The 26,388-nt window shown below is 41.8% G+C and overlaps 1 protein-coding gene across 4 annotated transcripts in view; it reads right to left on the bottom strand.

Annotated features, from left to right (window-relative positions):
- Window positions 1-26,388, bottom strand: part of Nsd2 (nuclear receptor binding SET domain protein 2) — a 71,344-nt gene that overhangs the window by 3,122 nt on the left and 41,834 nt on the right. For 3 of the 4 annotated variants that reach the window (XM_050140790.1, XM_050140791.1, XM_050140789.1), the window contains 12 exons: window positions 18,330-18,461; window positions 17,330-17,453; window positions 16,126-16,326; window positions 14,947-15,126; window positions 14,535-14,691; window positions 14,201-14,406; window positions 9,799-9,902; window positions 9,266-9,535; window positions 8,289-8,405; window positions 3,080-3,221; window positions 2,708-2,814; window positions 1,133-1,337 (listed from right to left, as the gene is read on the bottom strand). In XM_050140790.1, the coding sequence (XP_049996747.1) occupies window positions 1,133-1,337; window positions 2,708-2,814; window positions 3,080-3,221; window positions 8,289-8,405; window positions 9,266-9,535; window positions 9,799-9,902; window positions 14,201-14,406; window positions 14,535-14,691; window positions 14,947-15,126; window positions 16,126-16,326; window positions 17,330-17,453; window positions 18,330-18,461 (1,945 nt within the window). Of the gene's footprint in view, window positions 1-1,132; window positions 1,338-2,707; window positions 2,815-3,079; window positions 3,222-8,288; window positions 8,406-9,265; window positions 9,536-9,798; window positions 9,903-14,200; window positions 14,407-14,534; window positions 14,692-14,946; window positions 15,127-16,125; window positions 16,327-17,329; window positions 17,454-18,329; window positions 18,462-20,503; window positions 26,289-26,388 lie in introns of those variants that run through there. The other variant, XM_050140792.1, reaches the window with a different exon arrangement.

Below are 26,388 nucleotides of genomic sequence, written 5' to 3' on the forward strand. Positions count from 1 at the left end.
TGGCTAGTCAGCCAGGCAATGGTGGTGCATGCCTTTAATCTAAGCACGTAGGAAGCAGAAGCAGGCAGATGTCTGTGAGTTCAAGGCCAGCCTGGTCTATAAGAGCTTTCCAGGATAGGGTCCAAAAGTACACGGAAACCCTGCCTCGAATAAGTAAGACGGGCTAGTCACATAAATGCAAATTAACACAAGAGACTGCATTTCAGTTGCCAGAGAGAAGCTAGTAGTTGATGCTCAAAGGCCAGGTAGGTACCAAGTGTTGCAGACTACAGTATACTTACAGGCCAGCTGGACATTACATAAGACACCAAGGGCAGCTCGCTGCTGTTGGTCCCTAGCAGAGTCTACTGATAGCAACAGCTGCCCTCTGACTTGCCCTTTTGTATTACTGTTTTGTTTTCTGAGACAGGGTTTTTCTATGTAACCCTAGCTGTCCTGGAACGTATTCCGTACACCAGGCTGGCCTCAAACTCAAGAAGTCCACCCGCCAATGCCTGAGTGCTGGGATTAAAGGTGTGCATCATCATACCCAGCTTGGGACTTGCCTATTTATAAGGAAATGGTTTTATGCTTAGATGTGAATCTCTGAAGATTAGGGTTAGGGATAACTGTCAAATTTAAATACATATGTAAAACTATTATTAGGTTTCTTGTCCCTGGGTCAAGTGTTTACAGTTTTTCTTTTGAAATTCTAACTTTTTGTTCTGATGCTATGACCACTCTTAAGTATGTAAGAGGAAAAGCCTATTGTCTTCCAGTTCTGTGTCATCTCTAGGGACAGAGCCTTCAAGTCCTGAGAAGAGAGAGAGGTCACATGTCCTACAACCAGGCCGCCTAGTGACAAAACCAGTCATGGTGAGGCTGCTGCAGTAGAACTTATATTCTTCAGTAGAACCTCGTGCATGTCATTTTAGATCTTGGCACTAATGAGATGACCAGTCAACACTGGGCTTTGGAAGCTACTGCCTGCTCCCACCCTGTGCTCCAGTTGGTTTCCTGGACTGGGGACATTTACCCACATTGACCTTCCAAGGAATATGCAGCTAGATAAGACCCAATGGATTAAGAGAGGCTGAATGGCAGGCAAGTGCACTGCAAGTTGTCAGAAGCTGCATGGGTACTGAGCACCTACCAAAGGGCCGCTTGCCCAAGCCCAGGCAGGACAGGTGGTAAGCCTTGGTGCAGAATTTTCGGTCACACAGCACCAGCTGTCCACCATCACCACAGCGGAAGCACTCATCCTCTGACTGCCGCTTCCCTTCTCCCTTGGCTCTGCGCCTTCTGGTTTTCTTCTTGGCCTTTTTACCCTTTTCCTCTGAAGAAAGGGATGTTGAGGTCTAGAATAAAGAATTAAGCATAGTTCAATTAAAAGAACATAGATGGAAGCAGTTAAAAGAAAAAAAAGGAAACTACAAAGATGCCCAAAAAGGAAGGTCCAAAGTGATACAGATTCCTGGGCTGTTCCAACATGGTGAGTGGTGCCTGAGCTGGAGGTGTAGCTAAAGACTGTAGATTCCATTCCTAGCATCACAAAATAAAAGGGCATGCCACCTACACAAAGCAGGTCATGGCCCACTATACCTTGGGCAACTCCTGCTAAGACAAAAAGAAAAACAAAAAAACACAATATAGAAGAACTCAATTATGAGCAGTGTAGGTGTGGTGGTTTGAGTAAAGGCCCATAAAGAGTGGCACTACTAGGAGGTGTGCCCTTGTTGGTTTTGTTAGAGAAGTGTAGTAGGGGCTGGCCTTGAGGTCTCAAATGCTCAAGCCACACCCAGTGTGGCTTTCTCTTCTTGTGGATTCAGAAGTGACTCTCAGCTACCTCTCCAGCACCATGTCTGCCTGCATGCAACCATGCTTCCTGACATGATAAAAATGGACTAAACCTCTGGACCCAGTCCCAATTAAATGTTTTCCCTTATAAGAGCTGCTATAGTCATGGTGTCTCTTCACAATAATAAAACCCTAACTAAAATATGTAAGGGCAAACTAGTGAAGCAGTCTTTCAGAAAACATCTATAGGGTGTGCCCAGATGCCAGCTCAGATTGGAGGTGCCTATGATTGTCCTAACCTTTGTTCCAACAAGGGGTGCCCCAAAATTCACGTCCTTCCAAGGACTTGGAACATGACTTTATTTTAAAATGCATGTAACTATGATACTGGCACATCAAGCAAGCATGACTTGTGACTAGACTGAAGGGACTGGTGGCCAAAGGTGTGACTCAGTGGGAGGGCACTTGCCTAGCAGATATGGGCCTTGAGAGATCTATACACAGCAATGTAAACAACAAGTAGTAGGACAATGGAGGGAAGTGGTCAAGACAAACACCACATGGCACCTCATGAGAAGCAGCAGAATGCTGGAGTAAGGATTCCACAACCTGAGGAACACCAACAGGAGCTGGAAAAGAGGCCTGAAAGACTCTCAAAGATACTTAGGAGCAAATGTGGACCTGCCTTCAAGATTGAATCCATGTTTCTGATGTTTAAGTCACACATCTCCACAGGAATTACATCAGTGAAGTCATGTTAACAAGCAGCCTATACTGAGAGAGGACCTCATTAACCTCAACCCACATGCTACATGGATCCTGACCTTGAACAGCAGCAGGTCTATGGCTCACTAGAATGCAATCTTCCTAAATGCCATGATGCCACCAGAGCTATGTGTTTCAGCTTCACAGAAAGCTGTGATGTCCTTACCTTTGGTCTGTCTCCAAGAAACCCACTACAATTGGAGGCTCCACACCGACAGACTGTTTTTTCATTGCCCAAACAATCAAGATTATAGTTGAATGTCAGCTCTGTCCCTAAAAGAGACACAATACAATGTTAGAGGCCATTGTTCTCCTGTGGCAGTGGATGTCAAAGAATCAGTTTCAAGAAAACGTACCCCCTTCATATACACCCTGGCATGGCTCATATACCTCATCAATTTGCTGGTTAAAATAGATATCCCAAACAAAGCTTCCAAATCACTATCCTAGAGCCTTTCCAAACCCAACCACACCAAATACCAGCGCCTCTCTGCCTGTTCATATGGCACCAGAAACTTGTAGGACCCAAGTGATATACCTGCAGGAATGTCACACACAGCAAACAGGCCAACCCGTGTATCCCCATTCACTGTCCATTTCAGGGTCTCACAATTGGGCTGGCAGCTGTGGTTCATGAATCGTGAATAATTCCCTTTAGGGCCAGCGTCAATTATGCGGTCCTGCAGGATAAAAAGTCAAGGACATCTTTAATTTTTTTTTTTAATTTTTTCCAAGACAAGATTTTTCTCTGTAACAGCCTTGGCTGTCCTGTAATTCACACTGTAGCAGACTAGGCTCAAACTCACAGAAATTTGCCTGCCTCTGCTGGGATTAAGGGCGTGCGCCATCATGCCCAGCTAACATCTTATCTCTAAAGGGCCTCTTAATGCCATAGGTTGTATCAGATGATACAATGTTGTCTGTCATACTGAAAACCTTAGTATCCTGTTGTCCACCTGGACCAGACAACCCTCAACCAGTCCAGATTCTTGCATGAGGGCAGAACACAGGGAGAGACTGAACCCAAGTGAGAGTGGTGAAGACTGTGAACTGGCACTTGTAACACCACCTCAGCAACAAATAAGCTAGGAGAAATACAAGTGTCACAGACCTGGGAAGGGCAGCAAGAGCCTATACAAAACCAGCACTGCCATACAACAGCAAACTCTATTAATAATAGACAAGCAGCATCCACTCCTAGAGAGCAAAGGAGGTACAAGCACACAAGCACAGCATGCTCGAGTTCCCGCTGGCTGCAAACAATGGACTTTGTCCAAGATGCCGATGCTATGCTGCCATAAGAGGGACAGGCACAGGCTGACAGTTCGGAGATAGCAGTCTGCAAAATCACAAATGCAAGCACACAGTGGCCCTGGGAACTGACTCACTGAAATTCAAAGGTCCAAGCACTATGGAGGAATAAGGACCACTTATTATGGCTCAGACCAGAAAGAAGATAGGCAGGTAGATACACAGCTGTAGCTTCTTCCCTGAAAACCTCTAGACCAAATATACAGCTCAGTAGGATCTCTGATCTTCAGTGTTTATTTCTGAGATCAAAGATAAATTAAAAAAATTACATGTCCGAGAAGGGATGAATCTGCCAAGAGCACCTCTAGCTGTGCCTTGTGGACCACAGAGCACTACAAAAGCAACCACACTGGAAGACTATGCTTGTGCCATCCAGTGGGTGCTAACTTTGGAGGTTTCTCTTGGTAGTAAATACATAGGTCCCTTGATAAAGCTCCAAAGTGAGCACCCATTGATTGGTTTTTTTTAATATTTATTTATTTATTATGTATGCAATATTCTGTCTGTATGCCTGAAGGCCAGAAGAGGGCGCCAAACCTCATTACAGATGGTTGTGAGCCACCATGTGGTTGCTGGGAATTGAACTCAGGACCTTTGGAAGAGCAGGCAATGCTCTTAACCACTGAGCCATCTCTCCAGCCCCACACCCATTGATTGTTGTAAGCAGAGAAGTCAAACTTAATGGGTAGATGCTTGCAGTCCTAGCCACTCAGAATGCTAACAAAGGATATCACTTCAACCCAGAACTCAGAATTCACCTCAGGAGAATAAAAGCAGAAATGATCTGCTTTCTACTATACTAGTTGTTTTAAACTCCAAGGTTTTCTAGACAGTAGATGAAAATCTATCGCTGAATCAACCTCAGCTGTATTTGTACATTTACCAGCTGGTGAAATGGCTTACAAGATAAGGTACTTGACATCAAGCCCATGACTTCAGTTTGAACCCCAACAATCCATACCATAGAAAGAAAAGAATTGACTTCCAAAAGTTGTCTCTGATCTCCACAAGTGTGCCATAGCATGCACAGTCACACATATGTACACACAAAGTAAATACATGCTTTAAAAAGTGCACAGTGTAGCCAGGCGGTGGTGGCGCACGCCTTTAATCCCAGCACTCAGGAAGCAGAGGCAGGCGGATCTCTGTGAGTTCGAGACCAGCCTGGTCTACAAGAGCTAGTTCCAGGACAGGCTCCAAAGCCACAGAGAAACCCTGTCTCGAAAAACCAAAAAAAAAAAAAAAAAAAAAAAAAAAAAAAAAAAGGGCACAGTGTGACTGCAGGCACATGTGTGTCAACTGTTTAGAAGTCAGTTCTCTGCTTCCAGCTCGTTTTGAGATAGGGTTTCTGGTTTCTAACAATGCATCATGTACTCCAGGCTAGCTGACTTGAGAGCTTTCCAACTGAATATTTTTTAAAAAGTTACTTTTATTTATGTGGTTTTTTTTTTCTCTGACTATATGTCATGTGAATGAGATTACGAATAGAGGCCAGAAGAAGGTGTCAGATCTGGAGCTGGGGTTACAGACAATTGGGAGCTGCCTGATGTGGGTGCTATGGACTGAATTTAGGTCCTCCAGAAAAACATTCCAGTGTTATGTATATATGTGTACATACACGTAGAGGCCAGGTCAACTTTGGATGCTATTTCTGTAAAACTTTTCCGCCTTTTTTTTTCTTTTAAATATCCATTTCCTTTCTTACTTATTTGTTGTGTGTGCCGTATGTGGAGGCTAGAGGAAAACTTCCTTGAGGTGGCTCTTCTTCCACCATGTAGTTCCTGGGGATCAAACTCAAAGTCATCAGGTTTTTGCCAAACCTTTATCCAATGAGTGATCTTACCTCACCACTAAACCTTGTTTGTGAGATAAATTCTTTCATTGGAATCTAGGATTCACCAATTAGCTTGGTCTTGCCACCAAGCCAAAGATCCTCCTGTCTCCCCCTCCCTAGCTTTGGGACTATATAAAGAGTGTGCTACCATGCTCAGCTTTTTATGTGAATGCTGGGGGTTGAACTTGGGTCCTCATGCTCTGTGCAGCAAGTATTTCACCAACTAAACCAGTCTCAAATTCTTTTATTATTTTAAAGTATACCTGACATAAAAGTTTACTGGGTTTTGTTTTGTTTTGGTGTGTGTGTGTATCTGGAGACTGAACCCAGAGCCTTGCACATGCTGGCAAGCACTCTACTACAGAGCCATATGCCCAACCACATCTTAACCATTTTTAGGTGTATAATTAATTGTAATAAATACATCTATAAGGGTACCCTCTTTAATCCTTCAATTCTTTACATACATGGGAAGGATCCTTATGCCTTACCTCTTAAATGTTGGGAATATAGGTATGGGCCACCATGCCCAGTCCTCTGAGGTCTTTAGTTAACTTAAAAGCCTTGGTTATATAGACCAGGCACAGTAGCCTGTGTCTGTAATTTCCACAGTAGGTTGGATTGAGACAGAAGGATTCCAAGTTCAAGGCCAGTGTGGGCTATAAAGCTAGTTCAAAATCAGGGCTAAGGATGTATCTCAGTGGTAAAGCACTTGCCTAGAATTTTATTGGGTTAGAGTTGGATTCTCCAACATTTAGAACAAAACAACAAAAGCTATTTCAAAGTTTTCTGCCTAGAGAGCTAAGATCTTCTTTAGAATTAATTCTTTTTTGCTCTTTTTAGATCTTAGTTTTTTTTTTTTTCCAGCTGAAAACTGGACATTTAAAACTAGTAATATAGTAACTCTGAAAATCGGATTACTTCATCTCTTCTGGCCTTGAGTTTTGTTCTTCATTAATTGTTAATGATTTTCCTTCTACTGATGTTCTAGGCTTTTTAAAAAACAGACCATCTCTGTGGCTTTTACTGAGCCTATACCTTCTCAAGGGCAGGCACAGTCATGAAAGGTAGAAAATGAAGTGGGGAAATGAGCAGCAGCCTCTTTAGCTATCCCGACACAGGGCACCAGAGCATCCCCGGGGCTCAGTTTATTTACTGCAGTGGTGAGTCTTGGTTTTTCTTCATTGCCCTCCAAAATCCTAGCCTGCCAGTTTTCCCAGAAAACCAGAATAACCTCCTATACAAGGTCCTCCGTGAGTCTGCTCACAGTTTATCTTATTAATTCTGTGTCCCGGCAGAGCCTGAAGGAAATGCTACTCACCTCTTAAGCTCTAGGGTCCATACCTTTTGCAAACACTTCTTTTAATTTTTTTTAATTCAAATCCACGAGTGGGGGGATGTAAATTGCAGATTAGTACATCCCACCTACCTGTTAATATTTTTCCACGTTCACGTTATCTTTTGTTTTACTATGTATGCACAGACATACATGTCATACATATACATGTAAAGAAACAGACACACATCAACACCACCACCAATCCTTTCAGGGCTAGCTGGGAACATCTTGCTCTATCCCTGCACATAGGCTTGCTTGCTCTCCCTCCTTCCCCTTCATCCCCTCAGCATTTTGAGGTAATTACTGACCTCAAACTCAGGATCCTACTGCCTTATTTCTCCAAAGAGCTAGAATTATAGGCATGCACCATCATCCCTGGCTTGGGTATCTCCTGTATCTTTTTAAAAATATTTTAATCTTGTCCTGACAACGACAAGGCCCAACCCCCACTGCCTATAGCAAATGACAGGAGCCCAATACTACTCCATAGACTGAGAATGGTCAAGCTTCCTGAGGGACTGTTGGCTGGGGACTTTGGAGCCATTCCAATTTCTACAGAGTCCCTATAGTCCCAGATACCAGAATCAAAATGCCCGGTCCATAGACATTTTCTATCTTGTTTTCAAGCATTATTTAAGTCGTGTCTTTTCTGCTGGGTTTTGAGCTTACTGGTAACAGAAGGCACAAGAGTACCATTCTGATGCACTTTTCTACCTAGGCCTAGTTACCTATTTACCTTCATTCCGAGAATAACAAAAACATCTAGCAACTAGGTTCCAGATGTTTAAAACTATGAATTACAAAGTCTTAGGGAATAGCACAAGCCTCTTATTCCACATATTTGGGAAGCTGAGGCAGACAAGTGCTTGCACTCAGAAGTTTGAAGTGAGTCTTGGAAACACACAGAGAGGGAAAGCACAGGATTCATAAGCAAATAGAGCACAGCACAGCCAAAAACACTCTACAGTGTAGCTCAGATAACATGCAATGGTCATGTCTATGCCTTTCCCCTTTCTTCCCCCCTTGATATTAAGAAGAATCTTGATATACTTTTTATGTTGTGGACACACATGGCTCTTAGGATGTTCAATGCCAAAAGCAGCTCTCCATTTAGAAAAAAATATGCAGATGTTTGGGGAAAGTTACTAAGGAGATGAAATGAGAATATCACTAAAATACAAGGGCCAATTATAGGAGTAATGAACCCTCCAGATCCATGTTCAAGACGTCACGAATGAATAGCAAAGACACACTTCCCATTACCTTGTCTATGGTGAGCATGTAAAAGTGAGTGATGTCATTCTCATGAGCATATTTGATTCTTGCCATACACTCCTCTTCATCAATCAACTCACCAACATACTCATTAACAAATTCTCCCTGGAAATCAGAAGAATGTAACAACTGAGTATATACCGGCCAATTCTTAGAATCAGGGTTCAAGATACCAAGACACCATCAATTATTCAAGGATAACATGTTAATACCTCAGGGGTGTGGTTTCTAGAGCTCCTTCATTAAGTTCAAATTCAAATAATCTCATCCTTATAAAGATTGCCAGTGGGAGATATAATCATGCATTCTCAGAGTAGCAACATCCCAGATTGTTTTCTACAATGTCTTGCCTTAAAGGAGCATCTTTGTTAACCCACTGTCCATTTAAGTAGTAAATTACATGCAGGTTTCTAATAGGAAAGAGGCTATGAAGAACTTGATAGGCAGGCTCCACAGCAAGTCTACATAAAGCAACAGCTGAGGCAACCAAGGAATAAGGCTGGGGAAGAGTGCATCTCAGCGATCTTTTTTAATTTTTGTTTTTGTTTTGTTTTTAGAGACAGGGTTTCTGTGAAGTCCTGGCTGTCCTACAACTTGTTCTGTAGACCAAGGCTGACCTTGAACTCACAGGCATCTGCCTGCCTCTACCTCTTGAGTGCTGGGATTAAAGGTGTGCCACCAAAATGGAAGAAGGGAGAGAATAAGGTGATCCATTAATTCTTACAAGTGGGGAAGAGACAGCTAGTGAGATGATGAAGTGGGTAAAAGTACTTTGCCACCAAGTCCGAGGACCTGAGTTCAGTCCCTGGGACCCACATGGAAGGAAAGACCTGACTCCCAAAACTTGTCATCTGGTCTCTACATACATGTCAGGGCACATGCATATCTACACACATTCCACTGAACACACAAACACACTTAAGAATCACTACACAGTATAAAAAGCTGGGGGACATATGGCATACCTTTCTGATGTCCCTTTTGGCAACCAGGCCCCACCCTTTGCCATCTGTCTTGATGATCTTGGTCTCAGGGTACTGGCGCTTAGTGAAACACTGGTTCTGGCAGTATTCACCTGCAGGACACACCTGCGGGTGGCACTCAAACATCAGCATCCTGTTTAGACATTCTGAATCAGAGCCACAGGGGTTCTCATCTGTGGGCTTACAGTTGCACTTTGGGATTTCAGAAATGTCAGCTGTATAGATCTGGACTTTACCATACGGTTTATTCACCTATAAGAAAAAAACAAGTTGTCTTGACTCTACCTTGTAAATAGAGTCCTGAATCCCTGCACACTCATACTGTGCCTTCAAGGGCTCACCTTGGAAACATGCATTCTGATAATCATGACTGGGCCCACAAAGATAGTTTCTGACAGACCTCTTAATGACCATAACCTGGGACTGAAAAATCTGTAGCCCAAGAGCCACATCAAAACCCCTTCGTTGAGAAGGAAGACACACACATGTACACATAATCCTGACATGCCCATCACCTTGATATGCTTGTATGGTGGAGGTTTTCTCTCACTCTCCTGTGTTTCTCGGGCTTCCCGCTGAAGTTTGATTTCATTAAAACGAGCTTCAGCTTCTTGCAGTGCTAAAAAAGCCAACAGAATATGAGAAATATATTTCAGTAAATAAATATATTGACCTTTTAAGGAGTTCCATATTCACTGCTAAGTACTGTGGTTGGTTTCCCTGAAACTAAGGGCTATGAAACACTGTAAAAGGCAGACAGATGCCTGCATCCCCAGTGACTAAACACTAGGAGCTGATTTATGTCAGCTCTGCACAGCCTAGCAGCTGAGTTTCTATCAAGCACTATCCACTCTCTGTACTGAATTCTAAGGATAAGGCAACAGTATCAGTGCTTTGAACATACTGTACTTAGGAAAAAAAAAAGTGAACTTTTATTCCTTTTAAAATAAAAGGTCTCTGAGAAGAAGCACCAGATCAGATCAACAGAGGCCATATCAATACCCAATCTTCAAATTGTCAATGTCACTGTGAGGCCAGGTCAGTGGCTGAGCTGAGCTGGCAGCTGCTAGTAAGGCATTAGCAGGCATGACTTAATAGCAGGTCAGTATCAGGAGTCAAGAGCCTAGGGTCCCACCTTCATCACTTGGTACCATATCAAACTCATTGGGTTCCCAATCTCTACCAGAATCTCTCCTTTCTGATGATTTTCAAGCTATCTTTTGATAGCTATCTGGTTGTGTGTGTGTGTGTGTATGTGTGTTTACACACAGATTTCTCTGTGTAACAGCCCTAGCTGTCCTGGAACTTGCTTTGTAGAACAGGCTGGCCTCAGACTCACAGAGATCTGCCTGCATCTGCCTCCCAAGTGCTGGAATTAAAGGTGTGCACCACCACTGCCTGGCTAATAGCTATCCATTCTTACTCAATCCTCTTGAAGCCCCCGAATGTTGAGGCATCAAGGAAAGAGGACAGGCTGCTGTTGCTTGATATCTGCTAAACTCTTAGCAGCAAGGAGCCAACAGCTCCTAAGGCATACATTTTCATCTACCATGGCAAATCCCATTGTGGTTGACTAAATCCATGTAAAACCTAAAAAATAATTTGAGACACACACACAGAAAAAACAGTTTAGCATGGCTTAACGCCATGGATCCTTTAAGAGAGGTTTTCCTGATTCAACAGTAGCAGAAAAAAAGCTAAGTGGTTTTGAAATGGCAGCTTTCTGGGTCATGCTGCCAGCATGAGAACTCTGGCTCTTTCTGGAGGCCGAGCATTTAAATGGGATTTCTGGGCAGCATGCTGCAAATTACTTGGTGGCAGCATGGGCCAAATGGTTATCAGAGTTGAGGTGGTGAGGACGGATCACACCCTGCAATCTCAGAGGCAGTGAACAGACTTCGGCCATATTGGACTGGTGGGGCAAGCAGGCAGGGCCCTATTTCCCCTAGCAATGCCGCTGCTTAAGTTCATAAGAAGGGCTTAGCATTTTAAGAAGCACTTCTGATCAGAAAAGGATTACAGATATGCAATAAAGACAAATCCAGATAAAAAAAGACCTCTAAATGGGTCACAGTGTTGGATAAATGTACATAGACTTGGGAGAGAGAAGAAAAGGAGTACAGAGGGTTGGGAAAGAAGTAAATCATTTAAAAAATAAACAAATAAAGCCTTTAAAGAGACACAATACAGATAGTCAAAGTAAAAAGAGTAAAAAAATAAGCTACATAAAGATGGAAAATTCACAGAGTCTGGATTATTTATACTACTGTGTTTGCTTTGAATATCTTGACTATGAATGAGCTAAGTAAAGAGAGACATTTCATTGTACAGACTGTTAAACTAAACCAGCATATATACTCTAAAGGTATGTTGACTTCAAAATTCAGGTCTAAGGATTTGTGGCTTTGGAAAATAGGTTCTTCTTTTGTTTCCACAGAGGACGACAACCTGTGGAATCCTTCCAAACTAATGTGGTTTGATGGACTAAGACCCTCCCAAAAGGTCGCCATGAACACCCCCAAAAATTACTTCACCTGACAAAAAGCAGGAAGCAGTTTGAAAAGAACTATGCCCAAATTCCCAAATATTGTTTGTAAATGTTTGTTTACATTTAAAGGGGGATATGATATAGAGATGAATACATTGCATTGGTATGGATCTTAATTTATTGATACAAACTTAAGATCAATTTTGTTGTATGTATATTTCTGTTCTTGATTAAGAAGGTATTGTGTTTGTGCAGCTCATTTAAAAATGTAACGCATAGCTGTGTGGTGGTGGCACTCGCCTTTAATCCCAGCACTCGAAAGGCAGTTGCAGGCGGATCTCTGTGAGTTCGAGGCCAGTCTGGTCTACAAAAGCTAGTTCCAGGACAGGCTCCAAAGCTACAGAGAAACTCTGTCTCGCAAATTTAAAAAAAAAAAAGTAATGTATAATTAAGAAATATAGGTTAATAATCATTTAAAATAGTCAAGCTTGTAGTCATGTTAGGTTTTCTATATATAGAGAGATATATTTAAGTTAGATAAATATAATTCAATTCTTTCAGAGACCTTCAGAATATGGCATTTAAATGTTTTAATAACTTAGGACTTTTCATGACAATGAGACACAACTGCTCCCGGTAGCACCAATTACTTCAAGAGTAAGATGGGCATCGAAGAGGCTCCTTATAGAGTTTGCTAGCCATTTGGGCAAAAAATTGCTCTTGCCCGGACTGTTTGATGCTAAGCTGTATGAACTGGACATGCAGGACCCACAGAAAAATGACTGCTGACCTTGTCTAAAGATGAGGCTATCCTTTGGGGTTCCTGCTTCATAAAAGAGTCTGCTAGACATTATGCAGAAAAATATGACTGACAAACTGCCAATATAGGTGGAACTATCTTCGGAATTTCCTGCTTCATGGGAAACTCTGCAGGATACTATGGGCCTGTAGGCTGAAGATGGATGCTTCAATGATACAGGAGAACTTTGGGTGACTGTCCAGGCAGCAAGAAGTCTCTGTCAATTCTAGAGTTTTGGCAATTGCTTACAATGCACTTCTTGTTTACTTAGGTAATATTATATCCTTCTGGAGTCTTTGATGGAGTTGAAGAATATATAGTTATAATTAAAGTTTTCCTTAGTTATGACAGAAGATAAAGGTAGGTATAAATATTGTAACCATAATTCTTACTTGATACCTATTTTGTTATATGTAATTTTACTATATTAAAGTTAAAACCTTCCCTTTTATTTAAACAGAAAAGGGGAAATGGTGTGGAGGTCCTTCCATCTATGTGTTGCTTTTACTAGTTAATGAATAAAGAAAATGGCTTGGCCTGATAGGGTAGAACAGTAAGGCAGGGAAAACTAAACTGAATACAGAAAGGAGGCGGAGACAGGGAGAAGCCAGGGAGTTGCTACTGGAGACAGAGTGCTGAAACTTTGCTGGTAGGGCATGACCTCGTGGTGATGCACAGATTAATGGAGATGGGTTAAATTGATATAAAAGCAATAAGAAGCTAGAGTTAACGGGACAAGCAGTGATTTAAATAATATGGTTTCTGTGTGATTATTTCTGGAGTCTGGGCAGCTGGGAAACAAACAAGCAGCCTCCTTACAACAAGCAGGGACAAAGCTTTAGTTCTCCCTGCATAAATCATGTAAGCACTTGAAGTTTTTCCTACTGTCCACACCACTATGCATCTAGAGAAAATGTTGAATCTTACTATGCAACATCACACTTCTCTCTCCTATCTCCTTCCTGCCCCAGTCATTATCTAATTTAACTACACTTTTGGCACTATCTCCCAGACTGTGGAATCAGACACAGCATTCCGGTTGGTCTGCTCACCCTACCACTGTGTAAGGTACCCAAGGTACAACTGTGTCTACTGAAGAATTAGAAACAGAGAGCTGGAACTTAAGGTTCCAATCATGGGAAATCATCTCCAGAGCTGCCATACAAAAGGCCAGTTATGGGAAGTATTTATAATTAGTTCTAAACATAGTATATCTTTTAAAAAGCTTTTATTTATTTATTTACTTACTTATTTATTTATGGTTTTTCAAGACACTGTTTTTCTGGGTAGCCCTGGCTGTCCTGGAACACACTCTTACAGACCAGGCTGGCCTCGATTTCACCTCCTGCCTCTGCCTCCCAAATTCTGGGATTAACACTAATGTCTGGCAAAAAAGCCTTATTTCATTTTAATGAAATTAATTATAAGCTAATATTGTGAAAGTTTTTAAATAGCATAAGCATACATCAAGAGACACATCAGACTGCACACTTCCTTTTTTCTAATATAGAAGTAGAGATAGAATGTTTAGTCTAGGAATTTTTAAAGAGATCAAATTTCAAAAGAACAGAAATTAGGATTAACAAGCGTATAAGAATGCCATCTACATGCCATTGGGAAATCTCCATACCATTCTTGAAGACTCTTCCAATCCCTCTGACTCCCTGGTAGCGGCTGCCCCGGTCCCCCTCCATGTATGGGAATACTCGTGCCTGATGCGTCCAGTAATAATCTTTAGACCCAAAGAAAAATACAGGGAATTCTCCAATCTCGTGCTTCATTTTCTGAATATTTGGGGGAACATTTTTGGGATGACAAACTTCTGCGGGCCACCACCTATTATAAACATTAAAAACAAGATTCACAGATTCTTCAGAGTGACAAAAAATTTTCAATACTTAGTAAAGTAAAACAAAAACATTTAAATAAATACAGACACAAAAGCAGAGAATTTTATTTCATACCTGTAGTTTCCAAGTTTGACCCAAATGATGTCTTGAAAGTGTAGCTTCTTCCCAGCCCGGCAGTCATTACAGAACCAGCTGCCATCAGGCATATCAATGTTCAGGCAATCAGGATGAAAGGCTGCTGGGCAGGCCTCACAACACAGAAGACTTCCCCCTACAATAGAACAGGCCAGCCTGAGCTTGTCTCACCAGTCAGTCTAGGCTCTCTCTCTCAGCCTGTAACTGGCACAAACCTGATGGAAGCAGGAGTGTCAGAACGTCAATCCATAAGTCAACACCCAAGAGCATTGCTTTACCAAAGTCGTCTCCTGTGTCTATGGGATCCACTTAGTTTAAAGGGCCAAGGTGATGCCTCTGGTACCAGCAGAGCTGTGTGTGCAGCAACACACACAGGAGAACCCATCCTTACCTTTGGAGCACACGAAGCACCAACTCACATTGACGTGGGTGTGGTGTCGCTTCCCCTTCCGAGCAGTAAAATGGGCTGTGCAGATGATGTTGTTAGAAGCAATCACTGAACATCCCGCTGCCAGACAGGCATCCCCTCCATGATAGGCAACAGGGCAGCGGATACATCGCATCATTTTACCTAAAGGAAATAAGCACCCTGAGGACTACAAATATTATTGACTCCCATGACTCAGAAAGTTATGATGGAAGAGCCTGGAGATATGTAATAACACTATCTTCCATCAAAGCAAAGGTGTTTCAAAGCAGTGTTTGAGAAACACCATTTAAACGACACATTCTATAGCATTTCTTTTTCTTTTCTTTCTTTCTTTTTTTTTGAGACAAGGTTTCTCTTTGTAGTCCTGGCTGTCCTGGAACTCACTATGTTGACCAAGCTGGTCTCAAACTCACAGAGATCCACCTGCCTCTGCTTCTTAAATGCTGGGATTGGGATTAAAGCCATGCACCACCATAGCATGGCCAATCAACCAGCAATTCTTAACCAGAGCTGCTATCATTTGGGATTTGTGAGAGTCTCTTCTGGGTACCCTTCCTAGTAGATGTTGATAGCATAGTGTTCCTAAATGTTGCGAGTGCTCCCCCCTCCATATATATATATATATATATATATATATATATATATATATATCCTACCAGAGAAGCCCTGTAACAAAAAGGACACAGCACCTGCCCTCTCCAACCCCACACAGCTACCCTTATCTTCCACATATGTAATCTGATTTTAAAATATTTCCCAGTTGGGAATGAAGCTCAGAGGTAAAGCACTTGACTGGTATGTTAGGCCCACGGCTCTACCTCTTGTATTACAAATAGAAGTTTCCCTTATATATAAAAGTACCTTTAAAAAGGAGCAAAGAGAATCCAGAGACAACTCAGGTAGTATTCTTTGTTGAGAATCAAGAATCTGAAAGTTCTAACTGATATAGAAAGAATAGAATGGGGGCAAGTCTTATGTTACAAGAACAAAAGAAAACGTTTGACTCATAACAGGAGATAATGGAGACCATGAGTTCATAACCTCTGGTGACACTTGTCTAGCATCAATGGTCCCACCTTCAGAACACCTATACACTGCGAGTAAACCCAAGTTGTAAGGACCCATCACATCTATCTGTACCTTTTGATGGCCGTGGATTTGAAGGGTTTGAGGCGTGGCAGCTCACACAGCTGTGGAGAGGGCAGCGAAAGCCTCGGCTCTCAAACACAGTGAGAGGGTACTTTTTTACACAAGCTTCATGGTAAAATTTTCCACACTGAGTTACCACACAGCGCTTCACCTCCATCTTGCTTTCTTTACACACGAAGCATGAGTGAATCCCTAACAAGTGGTTAAAGAAAGGGGTAAGAGGAAGGTGCAGATAACAAGAGTTATATTGCAGTTCTGAGCGACTATAACTAAGCAACTTTTCTGGAGCAGCCTGTGTTGCTGACTAATCTAAGCCTTCTTCAGAAAAAAGCCTAGTCATTTGAGTTTGCTGTCGTCAAATGTCCAGCTTCCTGGCCCACTCACCAGTGCAGCAAAGGCTTGCTCTGGTTGGAGAAGACTGACATCTAAAGTGTTCTACTGCTGTTGGGCTATCTGGGCGGCTTGACCCTTCTTGGGTCTAGTTAGTAGGGAGCAGGGACCGCTATGATCTGAGACTGTCGGCCGAATCCTGAGGCACTAGAGTGGTGGTAGAGCAGAAACACTAGCCCCCCAGTTAAGTTCTCACTGTTGAAAATGAAGCTACGAATGACATCTAATCTTTGTAATGGACTGAGCTTTTTTTTTTTTTTTTTTTTTTTTGGTTTTTCGAGACAGGGTTTCTCTGTGGTTTTGGAGCCTGTCCTGGAACTAGCTCTTGTAGACCAGGCTGGTCTCGAACTCACAGAGATCCGCCTGCCTCTGCCTCCCGAGTGCTGGGATTAAAGGCGTGCACCACTACCGCCCGGCTGGACTGAGCATTCTAAGTACCAGTGTTCTATAGCTGAATAATAGTTAGGCAGAACTGTTTGTCTGGAAGTGCTAAGCTCCATAATTGTCGCCTATAGAGCAAGGTGTATGCTAGCACCACAGGAAGGGTTTGGAAAAGGACACAGCCTTTTATTCCCTCACTCTACCAGTTGCTGTATCCTGAGATAATTGCCCAGTGATACTGTCATTCAAATAGTAAAGTCCATAGTACAATGGAAGAACTTAGAAGCATACAACCTTTGAGTCAGTATGTGTGGAACTTGTTCTCTGCCAAATGTCTCATACACAACTTGAGGAAGCACATAAAAAAGGGACAAACAGAACCAACCTCCACACACAATCCCCAGCTTCAGAAACTGGAACTTACCTGAGGCACATTCAGTGCAGGTGAATCTTCCTTCTGGTCTTCGGGAAAGTCCAAGACAGGCTAGGTGGAATGCTCCACAACAGGGACCCTCACACAACAAGAGGCTGCCTGTCTTCTCACACAACTGTGGGGAACAGAGGGTGGCATGAACCTACACCTAGTCAGAGCCCTTTCAGGACTCTCCTCACCACGTGGGGCAATTTGACTCCATCTCTGGCATGCAAATGAACATAAGCATCTGTACACAGTGAAATACCTAGCAGGATTATAGACTACAGCCAGGTCAAGTTACACAAAGATGTTAGTCCCTCAGCAAGGGCTAAAGAAACGAAAGATCAAAACCCTGAAGTATGCAGTCAGGGTGTTTTAGATTAGACGTGAATGTCAAAAACCCAAAACCCATGGCATTTTCACCATAAACCAGCCATCCTTCCACAGATGACAGCAATGGAGCTGTCAGCCATTTTGCAACGGTGGACAAATCAGCAGTCTCACATGGATAGTAGCACTGACCAGAACTCAGAATGGCGCAGCGACTAAGGCACAGAAAGGTGAGCAGCTTTATTAAGATCACCAACCTAGCATCCAGCCCATGTAGGACACTGACCCAGGCAATATCACTGTTGGGGATATGGGTCTAGTCACACCGTAACCCCAGCCCATGACTGGTCTCCCAGTGAACTAAGAAAGCAGCAAGGGCACCACATCACCCTAGAACCTTATTTCTTACAACATACATTCCCAAGAACTATTCAAACTCCCATATGTATACTGGAGCTGTACATGAAACATCCCACCTGAGAACGAATAATGTTAACTTAGGCAACTTAATAGCAGAATTCTGCTAGTGGTCTAGCCCTTCCGAAAAAGTATCTACCTGTGAGTAGTAATGGGGCAGAAGAGAGGTCTGGAGGAAAAGAGGATGCTGGAAACTCACTCTCATCTTCTGTGACTTCAGGAGAAGCCCTCATCAACACATCAGACACCGCCTAGCCCTCACCTGACACACGTATTCCTTTTTGGCAGCTACTCCTTTTTCCGACTTTTTAGACGAGACGGATGCTTCGGTCTGTGTTTCATCTGCACTTTCATACGGAGACTCTGAAGGCTCATCTCCTGGGCTGTCTGAGACCTGGAGATGAAGGAGGTTGACGACAGTTCACTAGCCACAGAAAACAGGTGGCCACATCCTTTGGACACGGCCCACTTCCAGCCCTACTGCCCAGTGATGTGGTATAGATATCTCACTGGCTTAGAAGTAATAAAACTTGCAAAAGCTACAAAGTAAACTCAGAAGTGGACCTTATTCTACTCAATATTTAATGTACATATGTATATAAGACATATTCCTTTAAGTAAAGCAACTTATAAAAATCCAATTATCTTTGCTAAATAAACTGAGATGAGCTCTGGAATCAATATACTCAGTTTCCTACCCAATATACTTCAGTTTCCTACCCAATGTGTTCAGACCCAAATACAACATGAACTAAAAAAGAAAGAAAAAAAAAAGTGAAGTCACAAAAAGACTTCACAGAAGCTGCTTCTAACTCTGCTGAGGACACTGTGCTCTTCCAGAAGCATGGTGCTCCCCTGGAACTGATTCAAGACTCAGGAGAGTCACTGACTTGCACTGCAGCCTGAGTGCCTTGTCTATCCTCTCACTGCTAACTAGTCACAACTCATCTGTTCCTCTCCCACAGAAAGGCAAGAAACAACTTCTGCCTGCCTTGTTAACACTGGAGTCTAATGAAAAGACAGGGGAGAAATGCAGTGTACAGAGGAAAAGCACCTATTTTACTGGGTTTCCTCCACTGAACAGATTAGTATCCAGTTACAACGTCACTCTTGCTGCATGGAGCATCCTGTCCTTGCTTAGCAAGTACTAGCCATAAATGTTTGTAAATGGGTAAACAGAAAACCCTTTTGTCTATCAAATTCAAGTGCTTAAGTTGGGAGGGGGGTTAACTGATCTTAGTGTTGAACATTGAATTTTGGAGATAAAACAAAGCAAAAAACTATTAACTACATTTCTTGTTTACCTCAATAATCACAAGTAATTATGTTATAGGCTTGCTATTTGCCAGCTAACACAAAGCTAGAAATTGTATTTAGGCCACATTAAAAACTAAAAACAAGCCGGGCAGTGGTGGCACACACCTTTAATTCCAGCACTCAAGTCAGAGGCATGCAGATCTCTGTGAGTTTGAGGCCAGCCTGCTCTAAAAAGCAAGTTCCATGACAGCCAGGGCTACACAGAGAAACCCTGTTGAAAAACAAAACAAAAACAAAAACAAAGAAAAACCCAAGACAAAAAAAAAGATTAAAAAACCAAACCAAAACAACCAAACCAAAAAACAACCAAACCAAACAACGTCACCAGGGACTCTGACCCACATTATGCAGGCTTACTGATGAGCTTTTACCAGATTATATCATTGATATTATTGGGAGCAATGAGAGAGGGAAAAAAAAGGCATTTTCAGATTTGAACTCAATGTTAACTTGCAGTAAATTAACAATGACTCCTGTGGCTCTGATGGTTCACTGGGACAAGGGACAGGCTTTGTGTGATCACCTGTTCTAGTCTTACTAGACACATCTAGCAACAAGGATGTCATGGGGAAAAAGGCCTTTCAACTCAATTTTCTCACCTGTGCAGGAAGATGGAAATAGCATTAAGAACACCAGATTAGTGTCACATCATGAAGTCTGTCACCAGGAGGTTGACTAGCTGGAACTACAGGGCCCACTGCCAGTTCCTCTCCCATGAGCTCACCTCCCACTTCTTTAACATCAACATCCAGAAAGAGGTCATTTAAAATACTCTGAGCTTAAACTCCAAATTAGTATGTCCATCAGACATGGGGATCATAGGTGGGGATCTGAGCACTTCTGAGACTGAAGTGAGTACTAGGGAAGCCCAGGTTCTTAGGAATCAGTAGTCACATAGCTTGCCGTGGCTCAGAGAGCAGCTCCCATAGCCACACAAGGCTGACCCATCTGACTGATGAAGGAACTGAGACCCAAAGGATGTTTAGCATAGTATCCATGGAAGAGAGCCCATGCTCCATTCACCAACCCACTTCTTCCCTTAATGTGAATAAAACAAACTTAAAAACTATAAAGAGAAAGGAATGGAAAGAAAGACAGAAAACACAAACCAGTCCTTGGTCAGAGGAAGGAACAGCACCTTTTATTTAAGATTTACAGAAAGTTAGCACGTTTCCACTTGGAGATATTTCCTAAATTAACAAAGTCTGTTTGCGGAAATAAACACTGAATACATATTTTGAATGGAAATATAAATGTTAATGACACACATAAGGCTCGTTTCCTGATTGGGTCTGTTATCCACATACAGAATATAGACCTTACAATATCACAGTCCATGACAGATTGTAGAAGGTCCACCGTCACCCACCACATCCTCCCCCACAAATGGACGAAACCCCTACCCAGTCAAGAGGGTCCCTCAGCTCTCTGCTCAGCAAACCACCTGAAAGTAGAGCCAAGTGTGCTCCTCACTCCAGCTGCAGGCTCCACCTCCATGTGTACCAGGTGACAGCTTACTTGGAGATGCCATTTGTGGAAGTAACATATCACCTGAATGGTCCCAACACAGTCCCAGATCTCAGTCTACGACATCTATGATCTATCCAGTATCCAACAGAACGTATTTGAAAAAAGAAAAATGAGGTGACTGATGGGACACAGACTGTCAAGAATTTTCTTTCCTGTGGCTTCCTGTGTCCACCAAGGTCATGCTTGTGGCACATATTTCCAAGTAGCTTAGTTCCTGACTTTCCAAAGTTTTCTTGAGTTTGAAAATACTTTCTCCACTCTCTACTCAGTAAGTGACAGTACTGAGTTGCCTACCTTCCTTAGACACACACTCCTTCACAAACAGGAAATGTCGTCTCCTTCATCTATTACAGGGACTTTCAAGATGGCATTACCAAACATCATGTGACCCAGTAGACATCTTCCAACCCACTGCCAGGAGCTATGTGGCCACCAGAAAAGCTCAATGAGTGCAACTGGGGTTTATCCACTATGGCCACAAAGTAGACCCCTGCCCTTCGGTGGGCTGATGTACATTGAGTTTTTAATTTTTTTGACAAAACAATTCCCTTCACAAGTTGAATACTACATCATTTTAAAACACAATTACAGACCTTGAACAATAAATATTTCTATAACCAACATTATTTTCATGTTTAAGTTATGATTTCATAAAGGAAGAAGCGTAGAAGTGCGTTCACAGACTTTTAGATTTACAAATGGTAAGAATCCTGTGCTCAGCAGATATAACGACCTAAAATTAAAAGACTGATCTCAAGCAGGGCTTCCAGTTAACATCACAGTGAAATATTAAGAGTGGAATTAAGACAATTTTAAATTAAGTCAACCATTCTAAAATCCTAGAATCCAAAATATTTTTTTATTCAAGTTAATTAATACAGACTAGAATTTTCCTAGTTGCTCCTTAATTTAAAGTCAGGTATGAGTTACTGAGAACATGAAAGAGAGAAAAAAAAAAGAAAAAAGAAATTCAAAACCAAAAAACTCTTTAGTCCACAGAAAGTCATTGTGCTTCATATTCATCTATTCTATGCCAGTTTCTATATAGTTAGCCTAAGAGGGCAGCAAAGACTACATGAGAGTAGTGGCCAGTCAGCTGCACAGCTACTGCTCCCATAAAGGCCAGTCCTTACATGATCTCTAAATGTTCTATTGACTGTACAGGTGCCTGGTCCAGTCAGCTGCAGCAACAAGCCATGTGTCCTCACCTGGAAGGCTTGAGAACAAGAACCAGTAGTCTATCTGCTTTCTTAGCTCACATGACTGGCAAAATGTCTCTGTATCAAGACTAGGACTTCACCTGATCCCAGTTGTTTTTAAAAGCAGAATACCCCTGGAAAGCTAGCAAGTTAAAACTACTGCCAAAGTTATATGTTAAAAGCTGAACAACTACATGGAATAGAAAGAAATTATAAATATGGATGTACACACAGGTCTGACAAAATGTCAGGTTCCTGGAAAGGACACCAGGACACCCTTGCTAGTAAGCCCAAGAGAGCATGTCTCTTACCCTTCTTGTACAAGGACAAATGCAAACATACTTTTCTGTGTATTAGGATAACCATTTTTCATCACTGACAAGAAAATTAGTGAAAAAAATTCTAGTAATCTAACAATAAACAGCACCTAAAAGGAACAAAGTCAATTTCAATCACCAAAAATGCTAAGATATACAGAAATTGATGTTTCTTAAAACAAAAGCGAAACCCAAAAAGCTTTCTAAAATATCAGTAAGAAGCAATAAAAGCTCTGAAAGCATGTTAGAAAAGCCCTTCTACTTTTCTCTAGCAAAAGATAATTTGGATTTTATTAACTCAAAGATAAAAAGCAGTCCTTGGTAATTAATTTTTCCAAAACTGGGATAATGGATTTACTGATAATAAGGTGCTGCACATTTAGCAATCCAAAGGGTCCTTGGGGTCCCTAACAGAAGTCCACCTGGACAGTAGGGATCAAGGTAGATCAGCAACCTACATGTTTGAATGTATATAAGACATATGGTACTTTAGAATCAGTGACAGAGAAACAAAGCAAACTTACTAAGTATTAATGACCCTATGGTTTACCTGCCACTGGATAAACATTTCCTAAAGAAGGGAGCCATGATCTCATGGGGCATCTCAGGCCCACATAAAGCAACAAAGAACCACTCACTTGGGGTTCCTCATTACATTCAAGTGGGCTGAGTGAGCTAGGAGCTTATATAGAATACACACCAATGCTGAAGGATATAGACAGAACAAAATTGAGTTCTGGCCATCACTCCAGGCTAAGAGACCTCTTCTCAGGAGCATTCTTTAATCATTTAAATTTTACATAAACACAGGCACCAATTTTTGTTTGAGAAATGAGATGTTTACTTATGTTTTTATTTCCTTCTTTATATAGCATTTCTGTATTTGTGTTACAGACCCTTAATGGGAACTAGTAACCTATTTCATCTAGCCAGCCCACAGGCTCCAAACACAACCATGGCATGAGTGCATGTTGCCAGGTGAGGTTTTCTTGTTTTTTTCTTATTTTTCTTGTGACATGTCCTATCACTAATGAAAAGGCCCTGTCCCTCATCTGCCTTTCAGCACCAGAGAACACTATTTTAAGTTTTCTGGTGCTTTTGTGTGAACTATCTCAAGTAAACCCAGAATCAGATACATCTTGGCTGAGAGATCAACTTTAGAAGCTCCCCACCCCATGCCAGAATCAAGTTGTTCTATACCTCTTCAGAGGCAGTGGGTAGAATGAATGCTCTCATGCATGGAGCAGGAACCCTTTTCTCTTAGATCCTATGATATTTTACTTCCTTGTCATGCTTACATTTCTTGTTGGCTTTCAGGACATCTTAAAAAATATCAGAGTTGTTTTGTGTTGGGAAACACAGATGTAAATAGATATGAATAATAAAGTTTTGAGCTACAACTACACTTAAAGGCATCGTGACTAAAGGACAACATTCACTTTTCATTTGAGGAAAAGCTGCCAGGGAGGTAGAAGTCCATCTGGAGCAGAGGGGCTGATTTAGGAGCACCTGAAGGACCGGGCTGCTGGGCACAGGCCTCTATCCAGCACGTGTACTCCCTGGTGTGCTGTTCTGTGTAACAGTCAACTTGCACTGTTACAACAGCTACAGTCCAAACCTTTATACATTCACCCAAGTCTTCACCTCTTTCAAATCAGAGAGCTACCTCCCCTTGCCAGGCAAACATAGTATACAAACAATGGTTTGAAGAAAGCCAAATAGGATCAAATGGTAATAATTCTCTGTATGGCAGAAGCAAAACTCAACACTGGGCAGTTCAAAAAACCTAAGGCTAGAGAGGTAGCATTGCTTTTTTGACATTTTTAAAGAAAATGAAGGAATTCCATGTTAAATTTGTAGCATGATGAATTTGTTACACAATTTAGCTATTGCTTCTTGATAAACACTTGTTTAAGAGTCACCTCTTTCCTACTCATCTCTTCTAGGAAAGGTCAGTCAAGAGCTGACATGGAACTCTGCTTATTTACTGTAAGACTAATGCTGGTTGTTGGGGCAGGAAAATCCTACATGGAGGACAACTACTCTGCACTCACTACAGAATCCTGAGGATCCTGCTCCGACCCATCCCCACGTGGGCTGGCTATGTCTTCCCTAGTTGAAGAATACTCCGTGACCGCCACTCTTGTTCCCCTCATACTCTCTAAACTCAGAAGGTACTAACTGTGCCACGTTGCAGACATCACCATTAGTTGTGAAGTTCTCATTTCCCCACTACAGAGCAAAGTGACTGTCTTGTGGCTGATTCCTATTGTATCTAGCAGGAATACTAGAATACATGCATACTAGCATCCTGGGAACCCACCTGAAATTCAGCATGCTCTAATTTCAAATGAAATCCCTTCATTTCTGTCCAAGACCTTTCAGTATAGTGTCTTTTGAGAAATCATTTCTTGAACCAGGGCCATTTCTACATCATTATATTTCTTCACACTTTTGTGATTTATATTTTTTTAAAAAATTAATTTACCTGAGATCTTTCATGTCCTTTAAGAACAGTACAACTTAAAATGCTCACATTAGATATTCTCTGAGGTCATGTCTCTCATTACATTTGAGCAGAGCCAGCTGAGTGACCTAGTAGACCACAACCTCACAGTCCAACACCCTACTGTGTCACACAAATAGAGCTAGGGTTCTGCTACTTCTGGATTTATTTTATCCACACATGCATGATGCAGTCAAGAGGATCATTTTTCATGCCAAAGAAAAATTTATACTTTTGGGTAAAAATGGAATGGTGGTGAGTTTATTATTTTTATTGTAATAACCATTACTGTCACAATAGTGAACCACTGAGTCCTTGCAAGGTGCCAGGCACTCTATGTGTTTTACATGCGTTACATTATTTAATGGTTTGGAACAAAATTTCTTCTCAAAAACTTTCATCACAGGTCCAATACTGAGGTGTCTGTGTGGAACGGCCTGGTCACCGGACACACACCTGTGCACAGCACAAGCTCTGCTTCTTGAGCTGAGGACAACTGGAGCCTTTCTTCCCATGCAAACATGCGGACACTGAGTATGCCCCAGCTGGGCATCCAGGACCACAACATTTAAAACATGATGCTGAGGTTCTACAAAAGCAACTGATGATGTGGTTGTTGTAAATATCCTGATTATGGTGTCTTCTAGGTATCAGTGACTGGATCATTAGTTGAATGGTTCACAATGATACTGTAAATGGCATTTTCCCCTAAAAATCTACTGTGTCTAGTGTCATAGTAAAACTGTCAAGTAAAAAAGGACAGAATCAAAACTCCTCCTGCCTTTTATGTGGGAAACTGGTTTACTATCTACAATACTGAATACATCTCATTGGCAATGAAAATAGTTGACGAAGGACCCCTTAATGTGTCCTGTTTATTCTTTCTTATTGATGGTGAACAGATGCTGACATTTTTCCATAAAAATTCAGTAAGTTATGAATTAGAGAGAAAAAATGAGCATTAACTCTTCAATATGGTGCCATTGTCACAGTTCTGTCCTGCGACAGCCTCAACTGGGGGGCCTTCTCCTCAACTTGAACTTCAGATTAATCTTTAGGATATGAATGTGTTTCTATTATGAGATGAATGTGATTGATTAAATGGCCTTGATTGGGTATCTTACCTTGGTCTTAAAATTTGTTATCTGTTTTCTTCATTGTATGTGTTTATTAATACCAGTAAAAACAGATTATCACACATCTTCCATAAAATGATTGTGATAGAAATGTCACTTAGTGTATACGATGATGCACCACCTGCAGCAGACATCTTGGGGTATTACATCATTCTAAGTGCAGTACAGGGCGGCTGAATTCAAGTCCAACTTGACTGATGTGGGCTCCCATAAAAGCTGTTACCAGTGAAGGCGAAAAAAATAAGAATTTGCTCTACTAAGGGAACAAAAAATGAAGTTACAAAACACTTAAATCACATCAATTCCTTCACAGGTC

The sequence above is a fragment of the Alexandromys fortis genome, unplaced genomic scaffold (genome assembly GCF_014885135.2).
Source record: "Alexandromys fortis isolate MF-2015 unplaced genomic scaffold, M_Fortis_MF-2015_v1.1 scaffold_7, whole genome shotgun sequence".
Taxonomy (NCBI): Eukaryota; Metazoa; Chordata; class Mammalia; order Rodentia; family Cricetidae; genus Alexandromys; species Alexandromys fortis.